Source organism: Diceros bicornis, chromosome 10 (genome assembly GCF_020826845.1).
Source record: "Diceros bicornis minor isolate mBicDic1 chromosome 10, mDicBic1.mat.cur, whole genome shotgun sequence".
Classification (NCBI taxonomy): Eukaryota; Metazoa; Chordata; class Mammalia; order Perissodactyla; family Rhinocerotidae; genus Diceros; species Diceros bicornis.
This window is the reverse complement of record NC_080749.1, coordinates 50,876,226-50,902,779: the sequence shown is the minus strand read 5'-3', so window position 1 is coordinate 50,902,779 and position 26,554 is coordinate 50,876,226. Positions and strand designations below refer to the sequence as shown.

Below are 26,554 nucleotides of genomic sequence, written 5' to 3'. Positions count from 1 at the left end.
TTTTCACCCACTTGCTCATTTGTGGGTCTATAGTGTCATAAAATCACTTTTCCTCTTTTCTTTGCCACAGAGCACTTTTCATGCACCCTTGTATGTCACTTGCCTCAGTGGTCACTTCCTTTCTCTTGCTTCTCTGGCATCATCCTTCACCTTGGGTTTCACACCTTTTGCTAGTGCACATTAAATGATACCCCACCTTCTGGTCTGTTGCCCACAAATGTTTGTTGGTGGTATAACAACTCAGATACACCAGCAGTGATCAGATAAAGGGCCTGAGACACATCCCCAGGAAGGAGTAATGGCTGAAGGAGTAGAGCCAAGTAGTGCTTGAGGGAAGAGCTCCTTGGAGGAATCAGGAAGGCTCATGTTTGATGGATGACAAATGCAAAGATTTTTAGGCTCCAAACAGTGCTTTGGTTGAGAATTCTTCCAATTAAGCCAAAGGAAAATTACCCATTAAAAAAAGCATTGTCGGGGCCCGGCCCAGTGGCGCAAGCGGTTAAGTGTGCACGCTCCGCTGCGGCGGCCTGGGGTTCACCGGTGCGGATCCTGGGCGCGCACCGACGCACTGCTTGGCAAGCCATGCTGTGGCGGCGTCCCATATAAAGTGGAGGAAGATGGGCACGGATGTTAGCCCAGGGCCAGTCTTTCTCAGCAAAAAAAGAGGAGGATTGGCAGATGTTAGCACAGGGCTGATCTCCTCACAAAAAAAAAAAAAAAAAGAACGATGCCAGATTTTGAGTAAGTAAAATTTAAAATTTCCCCTCTGAAATTAGAAAATATTTCTATGGAAATATTTTCTATTTTTATGGAACCAATGAGCATTTATAACATATAATCAATAAATAATTAAGTAGCATCTCATTATAATTTCAAGGTACATCTGAAACTCATTATATAGTTTTCATTTTTTGTTACTGTAGTTAAAACAAATGAATTGAGTGGTAATTTGATATTCAGTCAGTAGTACCCAACCTGCACTTTTTGTAGAGTAGAATTAAGATTAAGAATATACGTTTTTGTCCAAGAGACCTGGCTGTGTGATCTTTGTTAAATTGCTTAATTTTTTTGTGCCTCATTTGAAAGTTAGTGGGGCAGGGAGGGGGGATAACTATCTAACAAACCCGGTTATGAGGCTTCAAGGAGATAAATTAAGTGAAATGATATTTGCCTGGTGCATCCTGTGTGTCACACATTCTCAGTAAATGGGGGCGATTATTATGGCTAGTGCAGTTGCTCAGAAGAGAAGCAATGTGGAGCATTTGGAAGAAGAAGGGCTTGTGAGTTAATCTCTTATTGTATTATTTTCTGTAGAAGTCACAGAGTCTCTGCAAATCTTACTGGCCTCAGTTGAAAACAACTTTGCAGGCTTGTTGTGAAAGACTAAATGCTATATATCATAGAACTTTGTAAAATATAAAGCATTAATAGTTGCAAAATTTACTTTAAATTTGTACTAGGTAAATAAATGCTGAGTTATTTCTCAGTAATAGGACTGTCAGGAACAAAGAAAAGCTAATGAGATGTGAAAATAAGTAAAGAAAAAAGTGTCAAAATAATCCTGCTGAAGATGGAAAGCTTCCCAGATACCAAAATAATGAAAACATCATTTTATAGCCCATGAAAATTATGCATAGATTAATCATTTTATATTTAGTCTTAATATGTGATGTATGTGAGTCTTAATAACAGAAAACTCACATTCCAAAGTTTTCCTTTTCTCAGAGAGGAATTATAAAATAAAACCCCACTTTTAAATTTGATTAATTTAGATTTTTTTGATAATGAGACAACAGCTGAGGTAAAGCTTATCTTTGAAGATTGTCTTTGAAAAAGGACCTCTTATTAAGTGAACTGATAGTTTGAAGGAGATATTATGAGGATGTTTAAGTTGCAATGTACAGACACTTCTAAGAGCTTAGAAGATACTGTTAACATATTTAATTATGCATCCATCTATTTATTCATTTCTGCCGTCATTCATTTAGTTGGCACATATTTATTAGGCAACTATTATATGCCAGACTCTGGGCACATAATAGTAAATCAGACACAGTCGTTGCCTCTTGGGAGTTAGAATCTAGTGTGGAAGACAGACATTAGGCAAAAAACAATTGGTGGGATTATAAATGGGATTTATTTAGTAATTAAAGTCTCTAATAAACACTAGTCAATAGTTTGTAGTATTGTTTTATTTTCTGAACATACTTAAAACTGTCATTCACCAAGAATAGTATATAAGTTTTCTTTTATATCTTTTTGCAAAATCCAACTCTCCTTTCCCTGGGTTATTTAGTATCAGTGATGTTTGTCTGCATGTAGAAATGGAAGAATTTCTTGACTGCGACTCTTAGCAAACATGAATGGTTTATCAGTGTAAGTAAGGAATTAATGAAGAGTAAGGTAAATACTGATCTGCCCTGGGAAAGTCCAGAAGCATTGTGTGTGGTGTTGGAGGTCTGGTGACCCAGCAACTCACTGAAACCCAGTGGAAGGCCCTGGATTGTCTGATGAAATATCTACCGTGCGTTATATTTATTGCTGCAATGCTGCAATGGCATTTTATCCCATAAGATGGTAACATTCCCCTGCCTTCCATTACTTTAAATGTCTGGGAGTAGTGGGGTATGATTTTGACTGATATTCTGCTATTTTCACAGATGATCAACCTTTCTTAATAATTGTAAGACAGAGTATAATTTTTGGAATCTCCCTTAATCCTGAGGTGAAGAGCAATGATGCTATGATTCCCATAGCAGGGATAATGAATGGTTATGATGTTGAATTTGATGACTCAGAGCAATTCATCTATTGGGTTGAGAATCCAGTAAGTTTTGAATAACATTCAAAGTATATAACTTGTTCTCGAAGAGCCTAGCTGCACTGCTGCCTTTTTATAGGCAAACTTTTGCTGGGTGGATAAAAGAGAAATGGTCCAGAAATAAATTAATTTACCACTAAGTTTTTGATTCAGTGGGGGATGTAAATGGGAGGTTGGCCTGGAAGAAAGATCAGAAAACTCTTTAGCTTTAGAATATTAAGCACATTTAAGCTATTGAGTATCATTTATTCATACAGCAAGTATTTATTAAGTGCCTGCTGTTTGCCCTGCACTGACCTAGCTGCTCCCAATGGCAGAATACACGCCAAGAAGAAGCAGTAGTAAAGTGTTGCTCTTAAGGAGTTTTAAACTAGTAGAAGATATTAGCCTAACATAAAAATGATCATAACTCAAGAAAAAAAGCAGTAATTCCCTAAGGAAGTTTTAGGAAAGCATTTGATGTGACCGCTGGGGCCTTCATTCACAATCTTTGCCTCCAGGGTAAAAAGAACACTCCACCAATTCCCTTCCCATTAGGCCCCTTTCCTCACCCTTTAGGGAAGAAACCTGTGAGGATAGGGGAGGGGCAAAGAGGATACAATGAGGAAGAGAGGAAAGATCTTTGTTTGATGCTTGTCACCTCTATGTAATATATACTCCTGGCCTCCTGATTCACATGTGTGACTTTGGTTGTTTTTATGACTCTTTGGCCTGTGGTAGTTAAGAAAGAAATCTCTGTAGCCAATATTAGAGGTAACCTGAATGGTAAACCTTGTGTCTTCCTGTGACATACTTAAAAATCAGTGTTTTCAAAGTGTTGCTGGCATTAGCATTATACACAATGGGCCACCCAATGGCACTGAACCTTAGCCTATTTTCTAAATGTGAGGAATATTAAAGAAACACAGCAGCTGGCACTAGCTGCAGTGAAGAAAGTGCTTTCACGCAGAAGCTGTGGCCTTCAAACACCTCTCTTTGTCTTTCTTTCCAGGGTGAAATTCACAGAGTGAAGACTGATGGCACCAACAGGACACTGCTTGTTCCTCTATCTAGGGTGGGGTCTTCTATGAGCCTGGCCTTAGACTGGATATCCAGAAACTTATATTATACCAATCCTGGAACTCAATCAATTGAGGTAATGATTCTATAATACTATTTACACAAACACTGGTTTCTGATTCATGTAAAATCTATTCTCAGGAAATGCTCTCATGGATTTTGAAATTAATTTTAAGCAGGAAGCAAAAGGGAAGAGATATTAGAACTAACTATTGAAGTCTCTGAAGCTAAGGAAGAAAACCAACTTAAAAATAAATTATTGGAACTTTGTACTGTCCTATTTTGTTTCCTCCTAAGTATCAGTACTAACATGTTCATATAAAAGGATTTTAGATATTTTATAAAAAAATAAATAAAAAATTATGTAAGGAATTCAGCATAAAGGGAAGATTATAGTAGGCAGGGAATTTACACTATCTTTCCTCATCAAGTCTTCAATGCTATTTCAGTTCTAAACCAAATTTATAGGTTACCTCTGTTCTAAGATGGAAATCTTTCTAAGGCTCCAATATAGCTTTTCTAACAGTGAAATAGAAAGTAGAAACTTGATTCTAATTCCTTTTATAATCTTCTCTTTGTGGTAAGTTTTCTTTTTACTCTAATTCTCAGAAGAAATTCTAGATGGGGTGCAGGTATGAAATCACATGAAGGAAATCAGAGATATCTTGACTAGTATTGGTTTGCTCCACTCTGCGACAAGATTAAAACATGTAGGGATTATGAATTCATAATCATTTGGAAAGTGAACATTCCTAAAGCAAAAGGAGGGACTTGTGCGAGGGACAGTTAGCAGGGCTATGTAGAGTGACAATCCGCTACTCAGGGTGCGGCACCAGCTGGTAAGTTGGTTCTCTGTGGGGCATTCAGAAACATAGATGTTGAAGATGAAGAAGGCACACAGCAGCCACGTGGCTAATTTAGAGCAGATTCGATAGAAGAAATGCTTATTCCGTAGTCAGAACAGTGCTTTACAGTTTCCAAAGGTTTTCCACAAACATCATCTCATTTAATCCTCACAACATTCCCGAGAGCAGGCAGGTGTAGTAAACATTCACAACAAGAGGGACGTTGCCAATATGCACACATGCTATAACTTCTAGAATATCTCAAGCTAGGTGGAATCATCAGCTCTTAATGTGAGGGAAACCTTGGAGGCTCATCTGGTTCAAGCCCGTTGTTTTTTAGATAAGAACCTGAAGCCCCCAGAAATTAAGAAATTGGCTTAAACAGTCACCTTCGCTGGCCTGATTCCCAGGCAGTGTTCTGACTTTGCCTTGTTATAAACCACACTTCTAGCAATCCAGCCTGCTTTAACCCCCTTTGACAGTGACAGAAGGTATTTTTCATAATCTCACCTGAAATATCACTTTTCCATTACAACGTAGGCAAAATTTCTGGCCCAAGACCCTTAATACCAAACTCACATCTCTCTAGCGTCGGCTCAATGGACAGCTGTCTTAATTCCACGTGACGATTATATGCTCCCACTCTGTCTCTTGTCTCTTGCTTTGTAGATGGGGGTCTGCCCTTTTAGACAGGTAGTTTTCCAAAAGCAGGAAACATGCTCCTCCGTCATTGTCAGGTACAATGGAAAGGCACAACTTGAAGAATAACTGAGTGTATGTATATACATATGTGCGTATTGGTCAGGCCACTTTAACCATATAAACCTCAAGTTTGTCATTGTGCCTCGATGTAGTGAGGTGCAAAGGGAAGATTATTTGCTTTGGAATCCAAAGACCTGGGCTTGAGTCTGGCTTACTTGCTCATTTATTCATTCATTCAACAAACACTAGTAAATGCTTTCTATGAAGCAGACCCATGGTTAGTCCTGGATATTTAAAGAAGAATAAAACATTTTTTTTTCTGCTTTTAAGTAGCTCACACATTTGAGAGCTGAACATGTAAACACTTACCTTTGTTCCAGTGTAATAAGTGTGATACAAGCAGTGACTGTAGAATGCTTTGTGATTGGGGGCAGAGGAAAGTGGGGGGAGGGAGAATGAATGGCAGGCTTCCCATAAGCAATGACTTGTGAGCTGAGTCTTCAGGGATAACAATATTTATTTCTGCCAAATGAAGAAATAGGGAAAAGACATCTCAGACAGAGAAAAACACTTGAATCAAGACCCGGAGATATGAAAATGTATTTTGTGATTGGGAACAGCACTGTATTTCCTCTACTCACAGGGTGTTTGACCTTGGACAAATTACTTAATTTCTCTGACCCTCTGCTACCATGTCTGCAAAATGAGGTTAATAGCTCAATAAGTAAAAGTACTTCTTGACACTGAGGTATCCTGTGAATACAGAGTTCTGTTTCCCTCAAATCATCAATATATTTAGAATATCCATAAAGGACTTGTGAGAATAATGATCCAAAGGTAAATTACCCTTTTAGTGTTTTCGTTGGTTTTCTCCTTTGCTGATATGGATTGTGACTCTTCCAGGTGAGTGTTATGTTGCTTAAGAACACAGGAATAGTGTGCACATACTGTTTACCTGTACAATATCCTTTCCAGCATAAGAGTAATTCACATTTAATTCCAACCTGAAAATAAAAGAGAATCATTGAAGAAATGGTTTTCCACTAGGGGTAGCTGTGTGCCCATTCACTGAAAGCAATTTTGTAGCTGAAAAGTGCAGCCTACAGAATGGCTGTGTGAGAGAGAACTTGATATATTCCAAAAAAACAAGAAAAGGAACTTTCCGTTGAACCAAAGAGATCCTTAGGCCTAGGAAAAAGGAGAGAAATTGTAGCAGAAAGAGGCAAAATGAAAAGAGAAAAATTATATTAGTGCAAGAAGGAGAGAAAGATACCAGACAGGAGAGAGAAAAATTTAGAGAGGAGAGTGAGAGAGAAATGAAGGGTGTGTGTGTGTGAAAGAGAGAGAGAGAGAGAAAACAAATACAGAGACAGAGAGAGGGGCAGTGATAGAAACATAAACACAGATATACAATAATCTATTTGTTTTGAAAAGCAGCTTTATAGAAAAACCTTCATGCAAATCCACAGGCATTTTCTAATTTTTAACTAGTTTCTCCTCTGACTGTCTCAAGGTCATATTAAAATAGCTTTGTTCCTATATAAGAAACTGCTTCTAGTCCAATAATCTGTATTTCTCTGTGATATTTCAGGGTTCTGTTAACATTGTGGTTATAACAATTATAGCATTAATAATTAAAAATGAATAACATTGGGAAAGCCACTAAGTCTCTCTAGACCTCCTTTTTCATAGTCTGTCATATGGGCATAATAATGGTATCTATCTCACAGAATTATTGTGAGGATTAAATCCAATAATGCTTAGTATAGTGCCTGCTACATAGTAAGTGCCCAGTAAATGGGCCAATAAAAAAAATAGGAAACATTTACTGAACACAATTGTGCTGGGGGCAATGTTAAGTGTTGTACATGTATTATCTCATAGTCCTGTGAGCTCTAGAAGGTGCCATTATCGTCCACATTTTACTGATAAAGAAACCAAATTCAGAGAGGGGAATTTACTTGCCTCAGGTCACACAGTCAGACCTGGCAGGGCAGGGATTTGAACTCACCTGTTTTAACTCAGGCTGTTAACTTGGCACAGAATTCACTTTAACTCTGAGTAAATTCAGACTGTTTGATCAACTAAGTTTGCAGTGATGGACCACTGGGTGCTACGGTCCAGTCACTGGAGTGCAGGAGAGCAATAGGGTTCCCATTTGTCTTCCCCAGAGTTTTCTTTTATCTTTTGCTGAAGGCATTTTTGTAGTTCCTCTTAAGTTCACCCATTTGAATCTTTCTTTGATTCATATAAATTTCCTTTCTTGAAACTTTAGGTGAATTGAAAATAGGAATTTGAGAAGTGATTTTGCTTTTCTTCCTCTCATTTTCTGTTGAGCCCATTTCCTCCTAGCCCTGAAATGCAATTAGCGACTATCTGAATCTCACGCAAACCCTCCCATTCATCCCTAATTTGTTGTATAAGTTCTTCTTCATCTCAGCTTTCTTTGTTTTCCCCTTATGAAACTCAGTTCTAATAAGTGACTTTATGCTATAGGTTTTGACACTCCAAGGAAATGTCAGATACAGAAAAACACTGATTACCAATGATGGGACAGCTCTTGGAGTTGGGTTTCCAATTGGCATAACTGTTGATCCTGCTAATGGGTGAGTATTCATAAGTGGCACATGTCTTCTATCCAGCACCATTCTTGTCAATGTTATGGTCTGACAAAATGGAAGATTTCAAACTTAGGACCTTTTCTGATTTCACATGCCAACATTTGAAAAATACAGATCTCAGTGAGAAAGAGAAATAGCTCTGAGTTATATTTAATGTGAAGGATATAATTTGTGTTTTGTTCTATGTTCTTCAGATTAATAACACTGCACTTAAAATTAATTGCAAACAAGCAAGAATTTCACGGATTTTAAAACAGAATTATAAGAATGAACAATACATTCTGATTTTGAGCGAATGTGGAAAGCTTTAAGGGGGTAGATAACATTTGAAATGGACCTTGAAGGATGAGAAGGCTTCCAGTAGGTGTAGCATGGGTCACAACTTGGGAATGGTACTTGAAATCAAGTGAGCAGTGAATGTGAAGAAGCGTGGCAGTATTTAGCATGATTGTGTAGAGGGCTGGAACCAGAGTCTTGGAGTAGGGGGCAGTTGACCAGATTCAAGATACAGCAGTTACAGTCATTTAGGAACAAATCATGGACTTGTCATGCTAAGGAATTATACTTTATTCTTTTGAGAAATAAGGAGCCAGTAGGGAATTTGGAGGAAGGGAGTGACAGAACCAAATCTGTATTTTGGAAAGTTTGGTCAGGATTGGATTGGAAGGGGCCAGGGGTGGGGAGACCAGTTAGAAGAACTTGTTCAGCTAGGGATGAGAGTTCTCAGTTAAGATCAGGTAGCTTAGATTTTTAGTGAACTCAGAGTTCACAAGAGTTTTGTGACTTCATCCAGGAAACTTTTGGTAGCCTAGAATGGGAGAGGAGAAAGAAAATAATGACAGGAACACAGGGTTAGCAATTACCAAGCTAGGTACAATGGGAGATCAAGAGAATAAATAAGAATATTGTTAAAAAGGTTATGTATGAGGTCCAGGCATAGAGAGACTGGAGGTTTGGGACCTTAGACACGTTTTAAAGGCAAAGAACAGGATCAATAGGAGAAATAAAATAGGAGCAGGGAAGAGATTGGCGAGTTTAGTCAAAGTAGAGAATTTCAGAGTTTGAGAACTTAGAGGTAGAGAAGTTTGGATTTGGAGATCATGGGATGGGTATATGGGATTGGTGGTGGAAGTATGCAAAAAGAGATGATTGGAATTAAGAGGTTTGAGGACTTGTGGGAAAAGAGTGTAAGAGGATTGTCTATTGAGGCTACAGCAGGTGGTGAGATAGAAAGGAATGAAAACTTGGATTCAAGTCTAGAAGTTATATCCTCAGTGGAAATGGAAAATAACCCTTCATATATTATAATGAAATTTCATATATCGTAGATTAGGCAATTCTGTGTGGTGATTCGGGTTCATATGTATGTATTGCATTTTTCATCACAGAAATCAGAAAAGAAAGTAGCTGGTTTTCTGGTAAATGATGATTTGGAGCAGAATTAAACAAGAGGCTTGAGAGATGAGCAGGGATGTACTTGACAACTTTCATACGAGCTTTGTCCTTCCCAGTGTACTGGGCAGTATATGATTCTTTGAAAAGGATTGACTGTCGATGTAGGCTCCTTCTTGGTGATAAGCTTCCAACCTGCCTGACCAAGCTAAAGGATCACCCACAAATGGAAGATGCTAGCCTCTTGTTTTAGATACCATTTTAAACAGCCTCTACCCCAGTAATAACTAGGAAATATACAGACATTGATAGAACACTAGTTAAATTCTCCTACACATTGTATGTAAAAAAATTTTGACGTGTCAGACTTCCTCCATTGAATTGTGCGCATCTTGAGGATGAGAAATACACATTTTCCATTTAAATATTTAATGAAATCTTCTGTTTCATTAAACACTGATGTTTTTCATGGTTGTAGGAAACTGTACTGGTCAGACCATGGAACATACAGTGGCGTTCCTGCCAAGATTGCAAGTGCTAACATGGATGGCACATCTTCAAAAACTCTCTTCACTGGGAACCTTGAACACGTGGAGTTTATCACCCTTGACATCCCAGAGCAGAAACTCTACTGGGCTGTTACCAGCAGGGGAGTGGTATGAGCACCCTTTTAGTCTGTTGGTCTTCATGGCTGAATTTGTGTAGCTGATAACTATCTGGAAGTGGTTCTTGAACAATCTCACTTGGCAACTTGTATCAGTGTTTTATTGCCCTTTCTCCCAATAACTTCTTTCCCTTGAGCAAATCTTACCCAAATTGAAGTCCAGTTCTTTATAATATATGCATAGTTCCTAATAGAATAATATTCATTACTTTTTCCCTTATCTTTTGTTTTTCTTCATGATAAAACAATTCCATTTCTGATTTCTTATTTGTCCTTTAAGAGCCATTTCTTTCATATTTTCGTAATGTCAATGCTTTTCTTTGAAAGTTGTCTAGTCTCTTCAATTGTAGAGATTAAATATACGTGTGTGTGTGTGTGTGTGTGGGTGTGTGTCTGTGTGTGTATAGAAAGCTTCCGAGCTCAGTGTCCCCTCATAGCTACATATTATTCTCTAATGTCCTTTTGTGGTAGATGCATATGTGAAAATTCCCTTTACTGGTGAGTTTAAACTCCGACGTTGAGTTCATTATATTCTGCAATAAGCAGCAGAAACTATATAATTTCATTCATTCACAGAAATAATATTTGGTGTTCACTGCTGTGGTTTTGCAGCTGACCTGGGACTAGGCACAAAGAAGGTACTCAATAATAATTATTGATCAGTTAAAATATTGCTTTGGATGCTGAATTGAATGTATGCTAGTATCTTCCTTGCTTTTTAAACAGTAGTGATTTCAGATCTGTCTTTAACATTGATGCTTTCCATAATATTTAGCAGGAGGTTTGGTTTTCAGTTCATTATCAGTTCAACAAGTACTAATTTCACTCCTAATATGTACTTGCAATGGTGATAAACTTTGAGGATTAAAAAGAAGTGGAGATGTGTGTGAAAGCACTTTGCAGGCTTCAGTGCATGTGTGCAATGTTGAGGAAGCTCTTGCCACATGATGTGATTTCTCCATACAATTTAGCATGTCCCAGACAGTACACACCATCTCCTTCCCGTCCAATTTCTACATCTGCTCTGCCCTCCTGAATCTGTGAGCTTGTTAGTGGATTGACTTTCCATCCTTTCTCCTAGGCTAGAACCCTCGTATTTCTCTTTCACTCTAATAACCATGTCCTCGTTTAATTAGCACAAAATCCTGGCAATTCGTCCTCTCCCTCTTTTCTCAGGCCCAGCCTTTTTCTGCCACCTCCACCATTCTGAGCCACTTCTCTCTAGCCTTGACTAGACCATGGCTCTCATTACTGAACCCTGCTTTCATGATGGAGACACGTTGGCCTCATAAAACTGTAACAAATAGATTTGATCACTGCTTATCCCAGAACCCTGGCCTAGAGTAGCAGCTCCAAACACTTCAGCCGAGCCTGGTCAGCTAATCTGATCCTAGTCTACCTCAGCAGCTCCCCTCCAAGCTTATCTTCCCTATGCTCTAGACTTCTGGAACTTCTGTCAGTTTCTAGGGCATAACCTGCTCTTGTAACTGCTGGGTTCCCTTGTCCAGTGAGGCAGTGAGTCAGACCTCATGTTTCTCTCACCAGTATTCAGCTCAGATCCTGGCACAGAGGAGGCACTTGAGGCAAGTTTTTGGAATGAAATTAAACCAGCTGTGGCTACATTTTGTTTTTCTCCCAAAAGTAGACAACTTGTCATTTCTCAATAGGAACTTCATTCTTGTGAGTTCTATTCCAGTTTACCAGGGTTGTTTTGACTAAGGCTTGTTACTGTTCCAATGTGACAGCACTACCGTCTGCCCCATCCAGTTTTGCTGTCTTCTGTGCTTGTATGGAGCACGTTTCCTATCCCCATTGCAGAAACTGTTGGTGAAAATGTTAAATGCAGGGTCAGCCAACTCCTGTGTAACAGCCCACAGTTAGACATTAAATGTGTATCCTTGACCAGAATATCACACACAGGGACTATAGATGTTTAGTCCCCTTTTCTTCACCATGCCATCTGAGGAAGTTGACTTATTTGAGCTCCAGCTTCATTATCAGTGAAATGGGCATAATGACATTACCTGACCTACTGCTCTGTGTAGTTGTGACTATCAAATCAGAAAATAGATATAAAATTCTCCATAAAGGATAGAGTGCTATGTAAATGTGAACTATTGTTAGTAAGAGAATATTAGTTTTAAATGTTTTTTTCATTTCACCATGAATCAGTCAATAATGAAAATTCTGATCTTTTAGATTGAAAGAGGAAATGTGGATGGTACAGATCGGATGATTCTGGTAAACTATCTTTCCCACCCCTGGGGAATTGCTGTCTATGGTTCCTTCCTTTATTATACTGATGAACACTATGAGGTCATTGAAAGAGTTGACAAGGACACCGGGGCCAACAAAGTCATCTTGAGAGATAATATTCCACGTCTGAGGTGCCTTCGAGTTTATCACAAACATGGTAAGTATTTGCCACTGAAACATACACATTCATGGCTGTATAACATATATTCGCATCTCTGTACACTTACATATATAAACACATGCCCACACACAAACCCGTGTACATACACTGCCTGCAAATTGAAATTACCCAAAATATGTCTTAAGCGTGGTTGAATGTCAAAGCCTAAACTGGCATCTGAAAGGCCAGATTGACTTCACAGTAAGCTTATTCCCATTCTTTCCCCATCACTTTAAACTCCTTACTTTGCTTTTGCTTCCTAGTACTTCCTGACATATTATCTGTCTGTTTATTGTCTGTGCTCCTTGTTAGAATGTAACCTCCAGAAGGACAGGCATTTTGCAGGACTTGTTTCTTGCTTTCTACCCAGTAGCTAGAATAGTTCCTGGCACGTTGAAGGTGTCAGTAAATGTTGGATACTTGTTGGGAAAGTGTTAACAGGATAGGATTTTTAATCTTAAATGGAATACTCTTAGATGTTGTCTTTTTCAACATATTTTTTCAGAGATAACTGTAAGTTTTGATTTTCCCCTTTAAGTTAGCATTATCATCTAGAGATTATTTTTTATAGTTTTGATGTATTTTATATCTTTTAGTCTCTAACCAAAGATTATCAAACATATTGTTTGCTGTCCCATAACCTAGGTTTATTTGGTGTTTATTTTTATTGCATGTGGAAAAAACCTTTAAATATTCTTATTTAATATACCTTACATCAAATGTCCATCACATTGTTGATCATGTAATTAAACTGATATAATTTTAAATGCCAGTCTATAGGTCAAGAGGGCAAAAAACATTAGAATTTATATACTGACCTCCCCAATTCTTCTAATTCTTGTATGATTTGTGGAAGAAAAACAATAGATGCTCCTATCTCTAGTTATTGTATAATAATTGTGGTCCTGTTTTAATACACTTAATACCTTTAAGTGTTAGTTGCATAAGCTCTAGTCTCTCCAATATTGTTTTTAGGTTAACTCAGATCCCATATTTTGTTGTTAATTTTTACAGTGAATTATTTGGTGAACCAATTTTAAAAATTTGAGATTGAGTGGAAAGTAGGTGGAGTGAAAAGTTACGAATTAATTTTGATTTCATTTAGACTCTGCTGGATCCTCAAATGGCTGTACCAACAATCCAAATGCCTGTCAGCAGATTTGCCTGCCCGTACCAGGAGGACTGTTCTCGTGTGCCTGTGCCACTGGATTTAAACTCAATCCTGATCATCAGACCTGCTCTCCATATGAGTCTTTCATTGTTGTTTCCATGCTGTCTGCAATCAGAGGCTTTAGCTTGGATTTGTCAGATCATTCAGAAGCCATGGTGCCAGTGGCAGGCCAAGGTATGTCAACTCCAGTATAAGTAAGATTTGACTTCCTCTGGTGCCATGTTGAAGTCCTTGGTGCTGTAAAGCATTTCTCCATGTTTGGATTCAGCACATAATGAAGCTTGTCTTTCCCTTTAAATAAACTAGCTTAGCCTCAAGTGGTTCTCAAACTTTAGTGTGCATCAGAATTGGAGGGCTTGTTAGCACACAGATCTGGACCCTATCCTCACATTTTCTGATTTAGTAGTCTGGAGTAGGTCTCCAAAATCTGCATTCCTAACAAGTTCCCAGGGCATGCTGATGTTGCTGGTCCATGGACCACACTGAGAACGACAGACCTAGAACAATATAGAATATAACATGAGATTGCACAAAATATTACAGAGTTCGTATTCAAAAGAGCAGTTAATGGAGATTTAGGGTAGAGGGTATACTATTTAGAATAATAATGAAATAGTCCACAATCTTATTTTTTAATATGTATTTGATGAGTTAAAATAAAAGAGTTGACAGCATTAGTGTCTCCTTAATAACTATATTTTTACACCACTTTATGCTTGCATACTGTGAACATATAAAATGATCACTTGCTTTCTAGATCAACCAAGAGGTTTCTAGGTATATGTTACCACAAGAGGAACTAAGCGTTGACTAGCAGCACAAGGAGTATGTCATAGGCTAATGACAGAAATAAAAGGAAGAAAGAGAAGAAAAAAGGATGAAGGGAATGAAGGGGTGGGAGAGATGGTCAGAAGAGACAGAAATGCATATGGTGAAAGGACTCAGAGTGCTTCTGGCACCACACATGCTCCTACTTGATGACCATATTCACATGTACTCATGACTCGTCTTTGTCTTCCCTTATCTGAAAAGTTATGGATCTAAGTTGCCATCTTGTAAAGATATTATAAAATCAGTAACTTTTTTTCTCCCAACTTTCCATTTTGAAAAATTTCAAATGCAGAAAAGATGATAGAAAGGTACAGTGAACATCCTTATACCCTTCACCCAGATTCAACAATTGTTAACATTTTGCCTCATTTGAGCTCTCCTAATCTCTCTGAGTGTGTTTGTGTGTGTATACATACATATACATACATTTTCAATGAACTTTTTGAAAATGTATTGCAGATATCATGACACTTCACCCCTATGTACTTTAGCATGCAGCTCCTAAGGGTGTTATCATTTAATATTCATGTTCATATTTCTCCAGTTGGCCTCAGAATATCTTTTACAGCTATTGTTTTGTTCCATCCAAGATCTAATCAAGATTCATGCATTGTATTTGGAATGTCTCTTTAGTTTCTTTTAATTTATAGTAGTTGCCCCAGTTTTTTGTTGTGACATTGATTTTTTGAAGAGACAGAACTGTGGTCTTTCAGAATCTCACATTGAGGATTTGTCTGATTATTTCCTCATGGTGTCATTTAACGTGTCATTCAATTTATACCCTGAATATCCCATAAAATAAAAGTTAGGTCTAATTTCTTGATTGGATTGGGGTTGAACATATTTGGCAAAAACACTATATAGACCAAGCTGTGTACTTGATACAGAATCTCATTAGGAAGAACATAATGTCAGCTTGTCCCCCTCTTAGTGATGCTTAAGTTTGATCACTTGGATAAGGTGGTCACCATGAAATGTCTGCTTTTTAAAGGTATATTTTTCCCTTTGTAATTTGTATGAAATCTTTGCCATCACACTTTGGCCCTCCATGAATATCCTGTTCCCCAAATATCTTTTAGCCATTGGTTTGAGCAGCCATTGATGATCCTTGTCTGAAATGATTGTTTAATTGGAGGTTGCAACATGGTGACTTATTCTGTCATTCTTTCTATGTTTATTAGATAACATTCTTCTAAAAGAAGAGCTTTCCTTTTTTCCCAGTTTATCTTTAAAAATTTTATTATCACATGAACTTAAGTTTTAATTTTTTTAATTCAATGTTTTATAATCATTTTCCATAATTATTCTTTTGATATCCAGTTGATCAGTTTTGGCCAGAGAGAACCTCTTGAAGTGGCCACCTGTATTCTTTTGACATGATCACATTAGTGTTTGAATGCTTTCTTGCTTCTTGGTATAATGAAATGCTCCAGGCTCACCTCATATCTTCCCTCCCCAAACCTATAATCAGCTATTTCTCCCAGGAGCCAGTGCTACTTATTGTGGGAAATGGTTTATAGAAACCAAGATCTGGGTGGTAGGTGTTCTCGTGGCAACTGGGAAATGAATAGTTTTATTTTGTAATGAAGGCGTGTCAGAGCAGGGAGTTGGGAATGAGGATATGAGAGAAAGAGCAGACATTTAAAAGTTCTAGTTCCATCTAGAGCATTGGTTAATAATCTTTTCTTAAATGTTTCAGGACGAAATGCACTGCATGTGGATGTTGATGTATCTTCTGGTTTTATTTATTGGTGTGATTTTAGCAGCTCTGTGGCAAGTTATAATGCAATCCGTAGAATCAAACCAGATGGGTCTGCTTTTACAGACATCGTTACATATGGGATAGGGGAAAATGGAGTCCGGGGTATTGCACTGGATTGGGTAGCAGGTAGGTAAGCTATATAGTGATTTTTTTGAAAAGCCTTTTTATGTTTGCATCTCTATCATCTTATTTTATGCTATAAAGTTTAGCCTAACATTATATATGCTACAGATCTGTTTTTCTAGACAGTTATCGAGATTAAAGATAAATTGAATTGTGCTTTTAGACTAAGCTGTATGTCTATTAAGTTAATGATAAAGTTTTCAGCTGACAGATTTATAACAGATTATCTCATTTTCTTCCATTATGAACATAGTCTGAACTGTATGCAAAATGACTAGAAATATTAAATTATATGGGTTTGTTCTTTTTCACACTTAGATTAGCACCTAATTTCTAAATTAGAAATGTCTAAATTTTTTTTTTTTCCATTTGTGGGGAAGCCCTGAGCTAACATCCAAGCTAATCCTCCTCTTTTTGCTGAAGAAGACCGGCTCTGAGCTAACATCTATTGCCAATCATCCTCCTTTTTTTTTTTTTCCCCAGAGCCCCAGTAGATAGTTGTATGTCATAGTTGCACATCCTTCTAGTTGCTGTATGTGGGACTCGGCCTCAGCATGGCTGGAGAAGCGGTGCGTTGGTGCACACCCGGGATCCGAACCCGGACCACCAGTAGCAGAGCGCGAGCACTTAACCACTAAGCCACGGGGCCGGCCCTGTAATGTCTAAATTTTCAAAGACAAAGATTTTAAAATATAATGTAAACCATGAAATGATAATCATTTATTTTAAAGCTGAGCAATTTTAGTTGCCAAATTCTTAATTGCTTCCTCTTGTTGATGTCTAAATACACTTTTGATCATTAGATACTTTCTCTATTGTAGTTATATTGAAATGCTTGACCTGACCCAATTTTATATTAACTTAGTTATATTGATTGATTTATGTACTTAATTTTGAATTACTCCTCAATTTTAATGATAGATTGAGAAACAAATGCATTAAATATAATTTTTTGATTATAATTCCAATCTATAAAAATAGGTGTCATGGTGTGTTATCAAGTTTGGTAAGTAGACATCACTTAGAAATATTAAAATACATTATGAAAATCTAGGTACTATAATAAGAGTTTACTGCAAATAGTAAATATGGTAGTGTAGTTAGATAAGTCTTTAATTGGGTTCCTAAATCCCATCCCTGACAACAAATTTACTACATTATTTCTGAGGATATAGGTAAAGCAGGGTCAGCAGTCTATGGCTTATGGGTCAAAAGCGGCCCATTGCCTGTTTTTGTAAGGAAAGTTTTACTGGCACATAGCTATGCCCATTTGTTTATGTATTGTCTATGACTGCTTTCATGTTACGATGGCAGAGTTGAGTAATTGTGAAAGAAACCATATGTTCTGCAAGGCCTAAAATATTTACTATCTGGCTCTTTACAGAAAAAGTTTGCCAATCCTGGATTATGGGATTGGAATATATATATGTTGCAATTAGAGATAGGTAATGAAAAGAGTAGATCAGTAACATATTGCTTATTGACCTGATTTCTCTAGAGCAGTTTTGATTTAGGTCTAGGAACAAAACAGATGTGCCTTGTTAGCAGTATTATAGTTCAATGACAGATTTTCGACTGCGTGGAATCAATATGGGATCACTCTCTATTCATTACACTGTCTTCACACCATGGTCTTTTTATCCTAGTATTTACATTGTTCTGTAAATTTGCCCAAAGGCAAATGGACTTTTGTTTTGGTGGCTTTGGAAGGTTCATGGGATGAAAACATTTACACTATTTAGGAAGACTAGGAAAAGACCTCACATTAATGCTAATCACAGAGAGCATTTGATGACATCGATGACAACCTGAGATGCTGCTGGCTCTCCCTCTTTGCTCCTTTCATCATGTTGGAGTAGAAGTTAGATCATGATAATGTGTATTTAGAGTCTTTGAAGATTTAGGTGTTAAATATTCAGGTAGGAGAAGAAGGACATTCTGGAAAATACATCTTTCAGTAAAAAGTGGGTTATGACATTTGCTGTGAATTCAAGTCTGCTTTAGAAGCTGAAGACAGGCACATTCTCTTTAAATTTGAAGAAACAATTTCTTTAGTTACTAAGAGTAAATATTTATTTTTATAAGTCTAAACTGAGACATTTATTTATCATCTTGGAAAAGGCGACATATACTGACCCAAACGTCAACCTTACCTATTCTGTTATGAATTTGAAAAGGTATCTTCTTTTTTCCTTCTTGGTTTTCCATTCATCAGCATGCTCTTTCATTTTCCTGCAGGAAATCTTTATTTCACCAATGCTTTTCTGTCTGAAACACTGATAGAAGTTCTGCGGATCAATACCACCTACCGCCGTGTTCTCCTTAAAGTCATAGTGGATATGCCCAGGGATATTGTTGTAGACCCCAAGAACAGATACCTCTTCTGGGCTGATTATGGACAAAACCCAAAGATTGAACGTTCTTTTCTTGACTGTACCAATCGAACTGTGCTTGTATCAGAGGGCATTGTCACACCACGGGGCTTGGCAGTAGACCATAGCAATGGCTACATTTATTGGGTTGATGACTCTTTAGATATTATTGCAAGGATCAATATTGAGGGAGGGGAATCTGAAGTGATTCGTTATGGCAGTCGTTATCCAACTCCTTATGCCATCACTGTTTTTGAAAATTCTATCATATGGGTAGACAGGAATTTAAAAAAAATCTTCAAAGCTAGCAAGGAACCAGAGAACACAGAGCCACCAACGGTGATAAGGGACAGTATCAATTGGCTAAGAGATGTGGCCATCTTTGACCAGCGTGTCCAGCCCCGGTCACCTGAAGAGGTCAACAACAACCCTTGCTTGGAAAATAATGGTGGATGCTCCCATCTCTGCTTTGCTTTGCCTGGATTGCACACCCCAAAATGTGGCTGTGCCTTTGGGACCCTGGAAGGTGATGGCAAGAGCTGTGCCATTCCAACAGAACATTTCCTCATGTTTGCCATGTATAATTCTTTGAGAAGCTTATATTTGGACCCTGAAAACCATAACCCACCTTTCCAAGCAATAAGTGTGGAAGGAATTGCTGTGGCCCTGGACTATGACAGCATAAATAACAGAATCTACTTCACACACTCTTTAGCACCTAGACACAGCCAGATTTCCTATGTCAACCTGAATTCAGGAACCGTTTCTCCCACTGTCATTGTTTCAGGTAAGTGCACTCCAGCTGCAGCTTACCTTGGAAGTAGACACAACGGGGTCAACACTTGCGGATGACCAGTGGTTCTAAAATGTGTATTGAGACTCTAACACCTTTGTATGTGTGTTTCTTGGTGTATGTCCAGATATAGGGGCTGCTGATGGCATTGCCTTTGACTGGATCAATAGAAGAATTTATTACAGTGACTACACCAACCAGACGATTAACTCTGTCGCCGAGGATGGGTCTAAGCGCGCTGTGATAGCCCACGTTTCAAAGCCAGGAGCGATTGTGTTAGATCCTTGCCGAGGGTGTGCCATGGTCTTCTTTATCATACTTCTGTCTGCTTATTTCTGGAGGGAGAGGGGCCTGAAATTATTTTATGTTCATAGAGAGTTAACGTTTTATGGGCTTGTAACACTGTAGCTACAGATTCAAGGATGAAAGCGCATGAGTGACTTTACCTGGGAAGGAACTCCCGTTGATACTAGAAAGGATGGCAGCATACTAGGGAATCAATGCTCTGACTCAGTAAATCCCTTTTGGGCAAGTTGTGTGAGTGGGAATGGAGTAGGGTTTCATCTGCCATATTAATGTCAATTCGTAGTTAAAGAATGCTGCCACTCTTTTTAAGTAAAAAGGATTATGAGGTTCCTTGTAGTGAATTAATTATGACTCTTTTTTGATAACTAGGTACATGTACTGGACTGACTGGGGTACTAATGCCAAAATTGAGAGAGCCACACTGGGAGGAAACTTCCGGGTACCCATTGTGAACAGCAGCCTGGTCTGGCCCAATGGGCTCGCTCTGGACAATGAGGAAGACCTTCTCTACTGGGCAGATGCCAGTCTGTATGTGTCTTTGGTTATTAATGTGGGTGTTGAAAAGAAGAGTTCTTCCCACTTCCAAAGAAGAAGGATTTGCGTAAAGAATATAATATGCTAAATAGATGTGGCCAAAATATAGAATCACAGTTTTAGGAACTATATTCTAGCTTGGTGAATGTACTTGAATGAAAATTGATCTATATCATGAGATTGAATAATTATGAACTAAAGGGCATCTAAAGATGCATTACTACATAAGTTAATTTCAACTATAATTACAAATGTAATCATTCAATGTATAATCTCCGGGCCCCGTGTAACTACCATAAAATATGAATGACTTTTTTTTTTGTTGTTGTTGAGGAAGATTGGCCCTAGACTAACATCCATGTCCATCTTCCTCTACTTTATATGTGAGGCGGCTGCCACAGCATGGCTTGTTAGGCGATGCATAGGTCCGCGCCCAGGATCCCAACCCATGAACCCTGGGCCGCCAAAGTGGAGCATGCAAACTTAACCACTACACCACCAGGCTGGCCTTTATGAATGATTTTTAAATGCAGACTGATACTAAGTTTTTTCTGGGCTTTAGCATTCAGTGTCTTATAAAAACATTTTCCTTTAGTTTTTACTTTTGGTCATTTTCTCAAATAGATTCTTTCTTCTCAGGCCAGCTTTTTCTCGGCCAATTACATAATGTTTTCCTTATAAATTTTTGTCAACTCTAATTTTATGTGTAACTTCTCAAAGTACCCTTGAAATTACTCACAATCCAATCATCCTAATGGAATAGTTGAAGAGATGAGATGATTTTGTTTATTATGGCTGGTGTCTTCATGTCAGGAATCTTAACTTCTCCTGCTTATTATCTTATGATTTTGGTCTTGTGACACCGAGCACCTAACAACCTCATCTTTTCTTCATTTTCCCATTTGAAAAAAGCAGTGATGTTTTTGTCTAAATTTGGATCATTTTAGTTAAATATTTCAAGGTACTCAGTAAATGACAAATCAAAAAAGTCATTAAGGGCGTGGGAAGGGAAAAATAATTCACATTTTTATTGAGTGACTACTATATTCTAAATACCAAATTCCATGCATTACGTGTATTATTTCATAATATTCTCCTGTTTCTAATGTCAGCCTGGTTCCTTTTTTAGTATTACTTGTAGATTATATTAATATTTGGAAATCAATGATTTATATAAGCCATTGGTTTGATAAGCAAAGTTTGACCTCCCATCACCAGAAGAAACATTTCTTGCTGTCATATGCTCCACTTGAAAAGAAAGTTGGAGCTTGTGTAAAGCAATGGTTAGGCCCAGGCATTGGGCTGCTAGTCAAGGAACTTATTCTTTCTGGATTCCAGCATTTTTTTTTTTAACTTCGTTTTAGGCTGAAGATCGAACGCAGCACTCTAACGGGCATGGGGCGTGAGGTCATTGTCAGCGCAACCTTTCATCCTTTTGGCTTGACTCTCTATGGCCAGTATATATACTGGACTGACTCAGCTGTAAAAAAAGTTTACCGAGCTAACAAATATGATGGGTCAGGTCAGACTGCAATGACCACAAGTTTTCGCTTCCAGCCTGAGGATATTTGTGTTGTTGTGAAGGACCAGCAACGGCAGTGTAGTAATCCTTGTGATCGGTTTAATGGGGGCTGCAGCCATATTTGTGCACCAGGTAAGGCATTGCCCATGAAGACAGAATCATGCAGAGTAGTAACAATGATGACAGCTGGTAGGACAGGTTGGAGGAATATTCAGCTCTAACAGGAGGAAAAAAATCCAAATTCTCCTTGATTTCAGAGTAATTCATAAAATAGGTTTGGGGGTTCGTATACTGAGAGGAAGACTTTGACAGGTTTCTTTCCTGTTCAATATGGGTCCCTCTTATGAAGGCATTTTCAATTCAAGCTTGATGGTGGTAGAAAGAAAGTTGAGGGTTTGGCTACTGCACTTCATGACTTGAATAGAAATTCCATCAATGAGCTTACCTTCCTTATAAAAGGAGTTCTTTCTTCCACTTGCAAGGTACCATCTATAGCTTGAAATATTTCTGATGATATTTTAGAGTGTGGTATGTGCTTCAGGGTGTGTTTTATAGAGAACAACAAATTCATAGGAAAATGTGCCTTTTGATACCATTGCTTTGCAGATTTTGCTGAGAAGGGAGACTCGTTGCTATTGTTTCTTCTGTAGACGAGAGGTAGTTGTTTAAAGATTAGGGTGAATTAGCCACATTTAGTAGAAATTGGTGGTTGTTCTTCTTGATGAAAAAATGACTCAGAGTATGGTTGAAAGGTTGATGGGAAGAGTTTCTATGGCTCGTCTTATAGCACATTTAATATAGAAGCTGTTGCCAGTGCTATTCTGGAGGAGAAAATGCACACAAATCTTTTCCTTTTTCCGGGCCTACCTTTCTTCAGGTCCAAATGGTGCTGAGTGCCAATGTCCACACGAGGGCCACTGGTATCTGGCCAACAACAATAAGCACTGCATAGTGGACAATGGTACACGGTGTGATAGTTCCAAGTTCACCTGCCTCAATGGGCGTTGCATCTCAGAGCACTGGACATGTGACAACGACAATGACTGTGGTGATGGCAGTGATGAGCTGGAAAGTGTCTGTGGTGAGTTGGACTCTTGGAGCTTTTTGTTCGGCACTAACGATGTCTTTATGCCAAATATTTGGTACAGAATCTTGCTGTGTATGAATACATTTGAAATTTGTGCCTCAGCATCTTGTTAGAACTGAAAGACATTTACCCTGAGAATCCAGACTGCATTTCTATTAAATCACATATAAGCTGATATATATGCCCTTGAGTAGCATGTGATGCTTTATTAGGAAGCACCTTTGTAGTGGTTAAGAGCAGACGTGCCAGATTCAAATCCCGGCTATGCCATTTACAATCTGTGTAGCTCTGGGAAAGTTACTTAACCTCTCTGAGCCTCAGACATTTCATCTGTAAAATGGAGTTGTTACTAGGATTCTTGTGAGGAGTAAGAGAGACAATATATAAAAAACACAGCATGGGGCTTGGTGCATGCTAAGTCATACTTAGCATGGGACTAAGGGCTCCAATAGGTGATTGTTATCATTTTGTTAATTTTCATAGCTGAAAGATCATTAAGTCAATAATTTTATTGAAATCTCTCCGAATATTCAACTTCCATCTGAATAGGGTGAGTAAAACACGGTGGACTTTCTTAGGAAGTTCTGAGGTTAGTTACCTTTTTCTAGTAGACTGTGTATGGGCTAAGAGTTTTATTTTCCCCAAAGAAATTGTATTTGCATGCTTTTCTGTGATTGAGATAAACTTTTAAATTGAGATGATAGAGAAATGGAGTGACATTTTCATTTACTTGAAATACTTCATTTGCAAAAAAAAAGGCATACAACGTATTTGCTTAATCCAACTAATTTAAAGTCTTATCTCACTTTGCATGCAGTCCATTTTGCAGCTGTTTTTGCCTTGGAAGGTAAACTCAAAGTGTCTATTTTATTTGGTTGTATCTTTTTAGAAATTAGAATGATCCTTTAGTCAAGAGGTTTCTTCAATGTTTTTTCCTCCTCTTAGCGTTTCACACCTGCCATCTGACATCCTTCACCTGTGACAATGGGCGATGTGTCCAATATCGTTATCGCTGTGATCACTACAATGACTGTGGTGACAACAGTGATGAGGCAGGGTGCCTGTTCAGGGACTGTAACACCACCACGGAGTTTACTTGCAGTAACAGAAGGTGCATACCTCTTCAGTTTGTCTGCAATGGTATAAACAACTGCCATGATAATGATACTTCAGATGAGAAAAATTGCCGTAAGTTCATCTTAAGTACTTGTTGTGCTTTGGGGTCTGAAGTTTTAGAACATGGGAGATGAAATTTTTATATAAAAAAAAAAGCTTTCTAAAAAAAGAACTAAGTATTCATCTAAAACATAAATTTCATTTTAATACATTCGACTAAATGACTTTTAAAAACAACTATACCTAATATTTGAATTATTTACCTAAATTGATGGAGTCATACAACCATTGACTATTTTAACCTTAAATATTTTATCCTTGATTTATATATCTGCCAGACTAAAAATTGATTTGACAAAATCTTCGGTTGTTTTAAAGCTCTAACAATAGTTCCTGACAAAAATTATTGCATAAACATGTTGTGGTTAATGTTTGTTGTGCAAAAAGCTATACAGTACAATGTTGACTGTAATGATTTGTCTTTTTAGTTTTTATGGTAAATTGCTTTTTAGTTAATTGATTTTTCCAAAATTTCTGGGATTTGCATGTTAGCATCTTTGGAAAACAAAGGGGCAGAGTGTAGGTACAAATATATTTTCAGTTTGGTTATATCCACATACTCTGCTGCTTTTGTAGGTAGAGTTATACACGATATTTATTTGGGTGTGCTTTTTAAAAGAAGTATTTCTTATGGAAAATTTCAAACATACACCAAAGTAGAAAGAATAGTTTAATGTGTTCATCACCCAGCCTCAACATTTATCAACAAGTGGCCCATCTGTTCCATTCATCTCCCTCAACTTTTCTGAATATTTTATTTTTTACTCATTTATTAGCCCTGAGCTAACATCTGATGCCAATCCTCCTCCTTTTTCTGAGGAAGACCGGCCCTGGGCTAACATCCGTGCCCATCTTCCTCCACTTTATATGGGAGGCCGCCACAGCATGGCCTGACAAGCGGTGCGTTGGTGTGCGCCCAGTATCGGAACCTGCGAACCGCGGGACACCGAAGTGGAGCGCTCGCACTTAACCGCTACACCACCGGGCCGGCCCTCTTTCTGAGTATTTTAAAGCAACTCCCAGACATGCATATCACAGGTAAAGAAAGACATTTTGAAAAATAACTACCATGCCATTATAATGTCTAGGAAAATCAACAATACCTGTTTAATATCCTTGAATACTCAGTCCATATTCAAATTTTGTCACATCCTCAAAGTGTCTTTTTACAGTTGTCTGTTCAAATTAGGATTCAAACAAGGTCCACACATTGATTTTGGTTGTTATAACTCTTTAATCTTTTTTATGCCACAACAGTGCCACTTTTTTTTTTTTTTCTTTTGAGGAAGATTCACCCTGAGCTAACATCTGTGCCAGTCTTCCTCTGTTTTGTATGTGGATCGCTGCCACAGCAGGGCCGCCAATGAGTGGTGTAGGTCTGCTCCTGGGAACTGAACCTGGGCCAACAAAGTGGAGCACACCAAACTTAACCACTAGGCCACAGGGCCGGACCCATCACTTTTTTTTAATGCCATTAATTTGTCCTGTGGAATGTCCCACATTGTGGATTAGACTAATTGCGTAATGGAGCCATTTAATTTGTTATTTTATCCCTCTTATTTCTTATTAACTGGAATTTAGATCTAGAGGTTTAATTATGTTAGGTTTGGTTCTTTGGGTAAGAGCACTTCATAGGTGGAGCTGTGTGTTTCCTGTTACATCCACATGAGGCACATAATGCTTGGTTGTTCCACTTGAAGTGATGATGAAATTAATCAGTGTATTTAGAGGTTAGCCTGAATCTTCCCTTAGGAAGTTCCCACCAACCTTTAATCCAATGGTTTTTGCATGCGTGGATTGTTGTTCCGTAAAGCCATTATTTCTTTAAGGGTTACAAAATAGACATTTTAGAATTCTATTGTTCCTTCCACATTTATTAGCTGAGGTTCTAAAAAGAAGATATTTCCCTTATCGACTATTTGTTACACTGAAATACATTTCTATAGGATAACTGCTTGATCCTTTCCCTTTATTTGTCAGTTTTCAGAGTAATGAGTAGGTGACCCATGAGCACTAAGTTTTTGTTTTGTTTTGTTTTTAGTAATGTATTAAACTCATGGATTTTTACATGTGATGTGTTTTAATGCAGGGAAGTCATTTATTCTTTTTGGTGCTCAATTGTCCTATCTTAGTTCAGTAGGAGTCCTGCTAAGTTGGCTTCTCTGTTATTTTTGTGTGTGTGTGTGAGGAAGATCAGCGCTGTGCTAACATCTCCCAATCCTCCTCTTTTTTTTTTTTCGCTGAGGAAGACTGGCCCTGGGCTAACATCCAGGCCCATCTTCCTCCACTTTATATGGGAAGCCGCCACAGCATGGCTTGCCAAGTGGTGCGTCGGTGTGCACCCGGGATCCGAACCT

The 26,554-nt window shown here is 38.1% G+C and overlaps 1 protein-coding gene across 2 annotated transcripts in view; it reads left to right on the top strand.

The window, feature by feature from the left end:
* Positions 1–26,554, top strand: part of LRP2 (LDL receptor related protein 2) — a 203,622-nt gene that overhangs the window by 112,471 nt on the left and 64,597 nt on the right. For both annotated transcript variants that reach the window (XM_058549201.1, XM_058549200.1), the window contains 13 exons: positions 2,661–2,827; positions 3,813–3,956; positions 7,924–8,033; positions 9,919–10,096; positions 12,304–12,517; positions 13,626–13,865; positions 16,222–16,410; positions 18,646–19,566; positions 19,700–19,865; positions 20,248–20,406; positions 21,777–22,066; positions 22,812–23,015; positions 23,967–24,209. In XM_058549201.1, the coding sequence (XP_058405184.1) occupies positions 2,661–2,827; positions 3,813–3,956; positions 7,924–8,033; positions 9,919–10,096; positions 12,304–12,517; positions 13,626–13,865; positions 16,222–16,410; positions 18,646–19,566; positions 19,700–19,865; positions 20,248–20,406; positions 21,777–22,066; positions 22,812–23,015; positions 23,967–24,209 (3,225 nt within the window). The remainder of the gene's footprint in view (positions 1–2,660; positions 2,828–3,812; positions 3,957–7,923; positions 8,034–9,918; positions 10,097–12,303; positions 12,518–13,625; positions 13,866–16,221; positions 16,411–18,645; positions 19,567–19,699; positions 19,866–20,247; positions 20,407–21,776; positions 22,067–22,811; positions 23,016–23,966; positions 24,210–26,554) is intronic.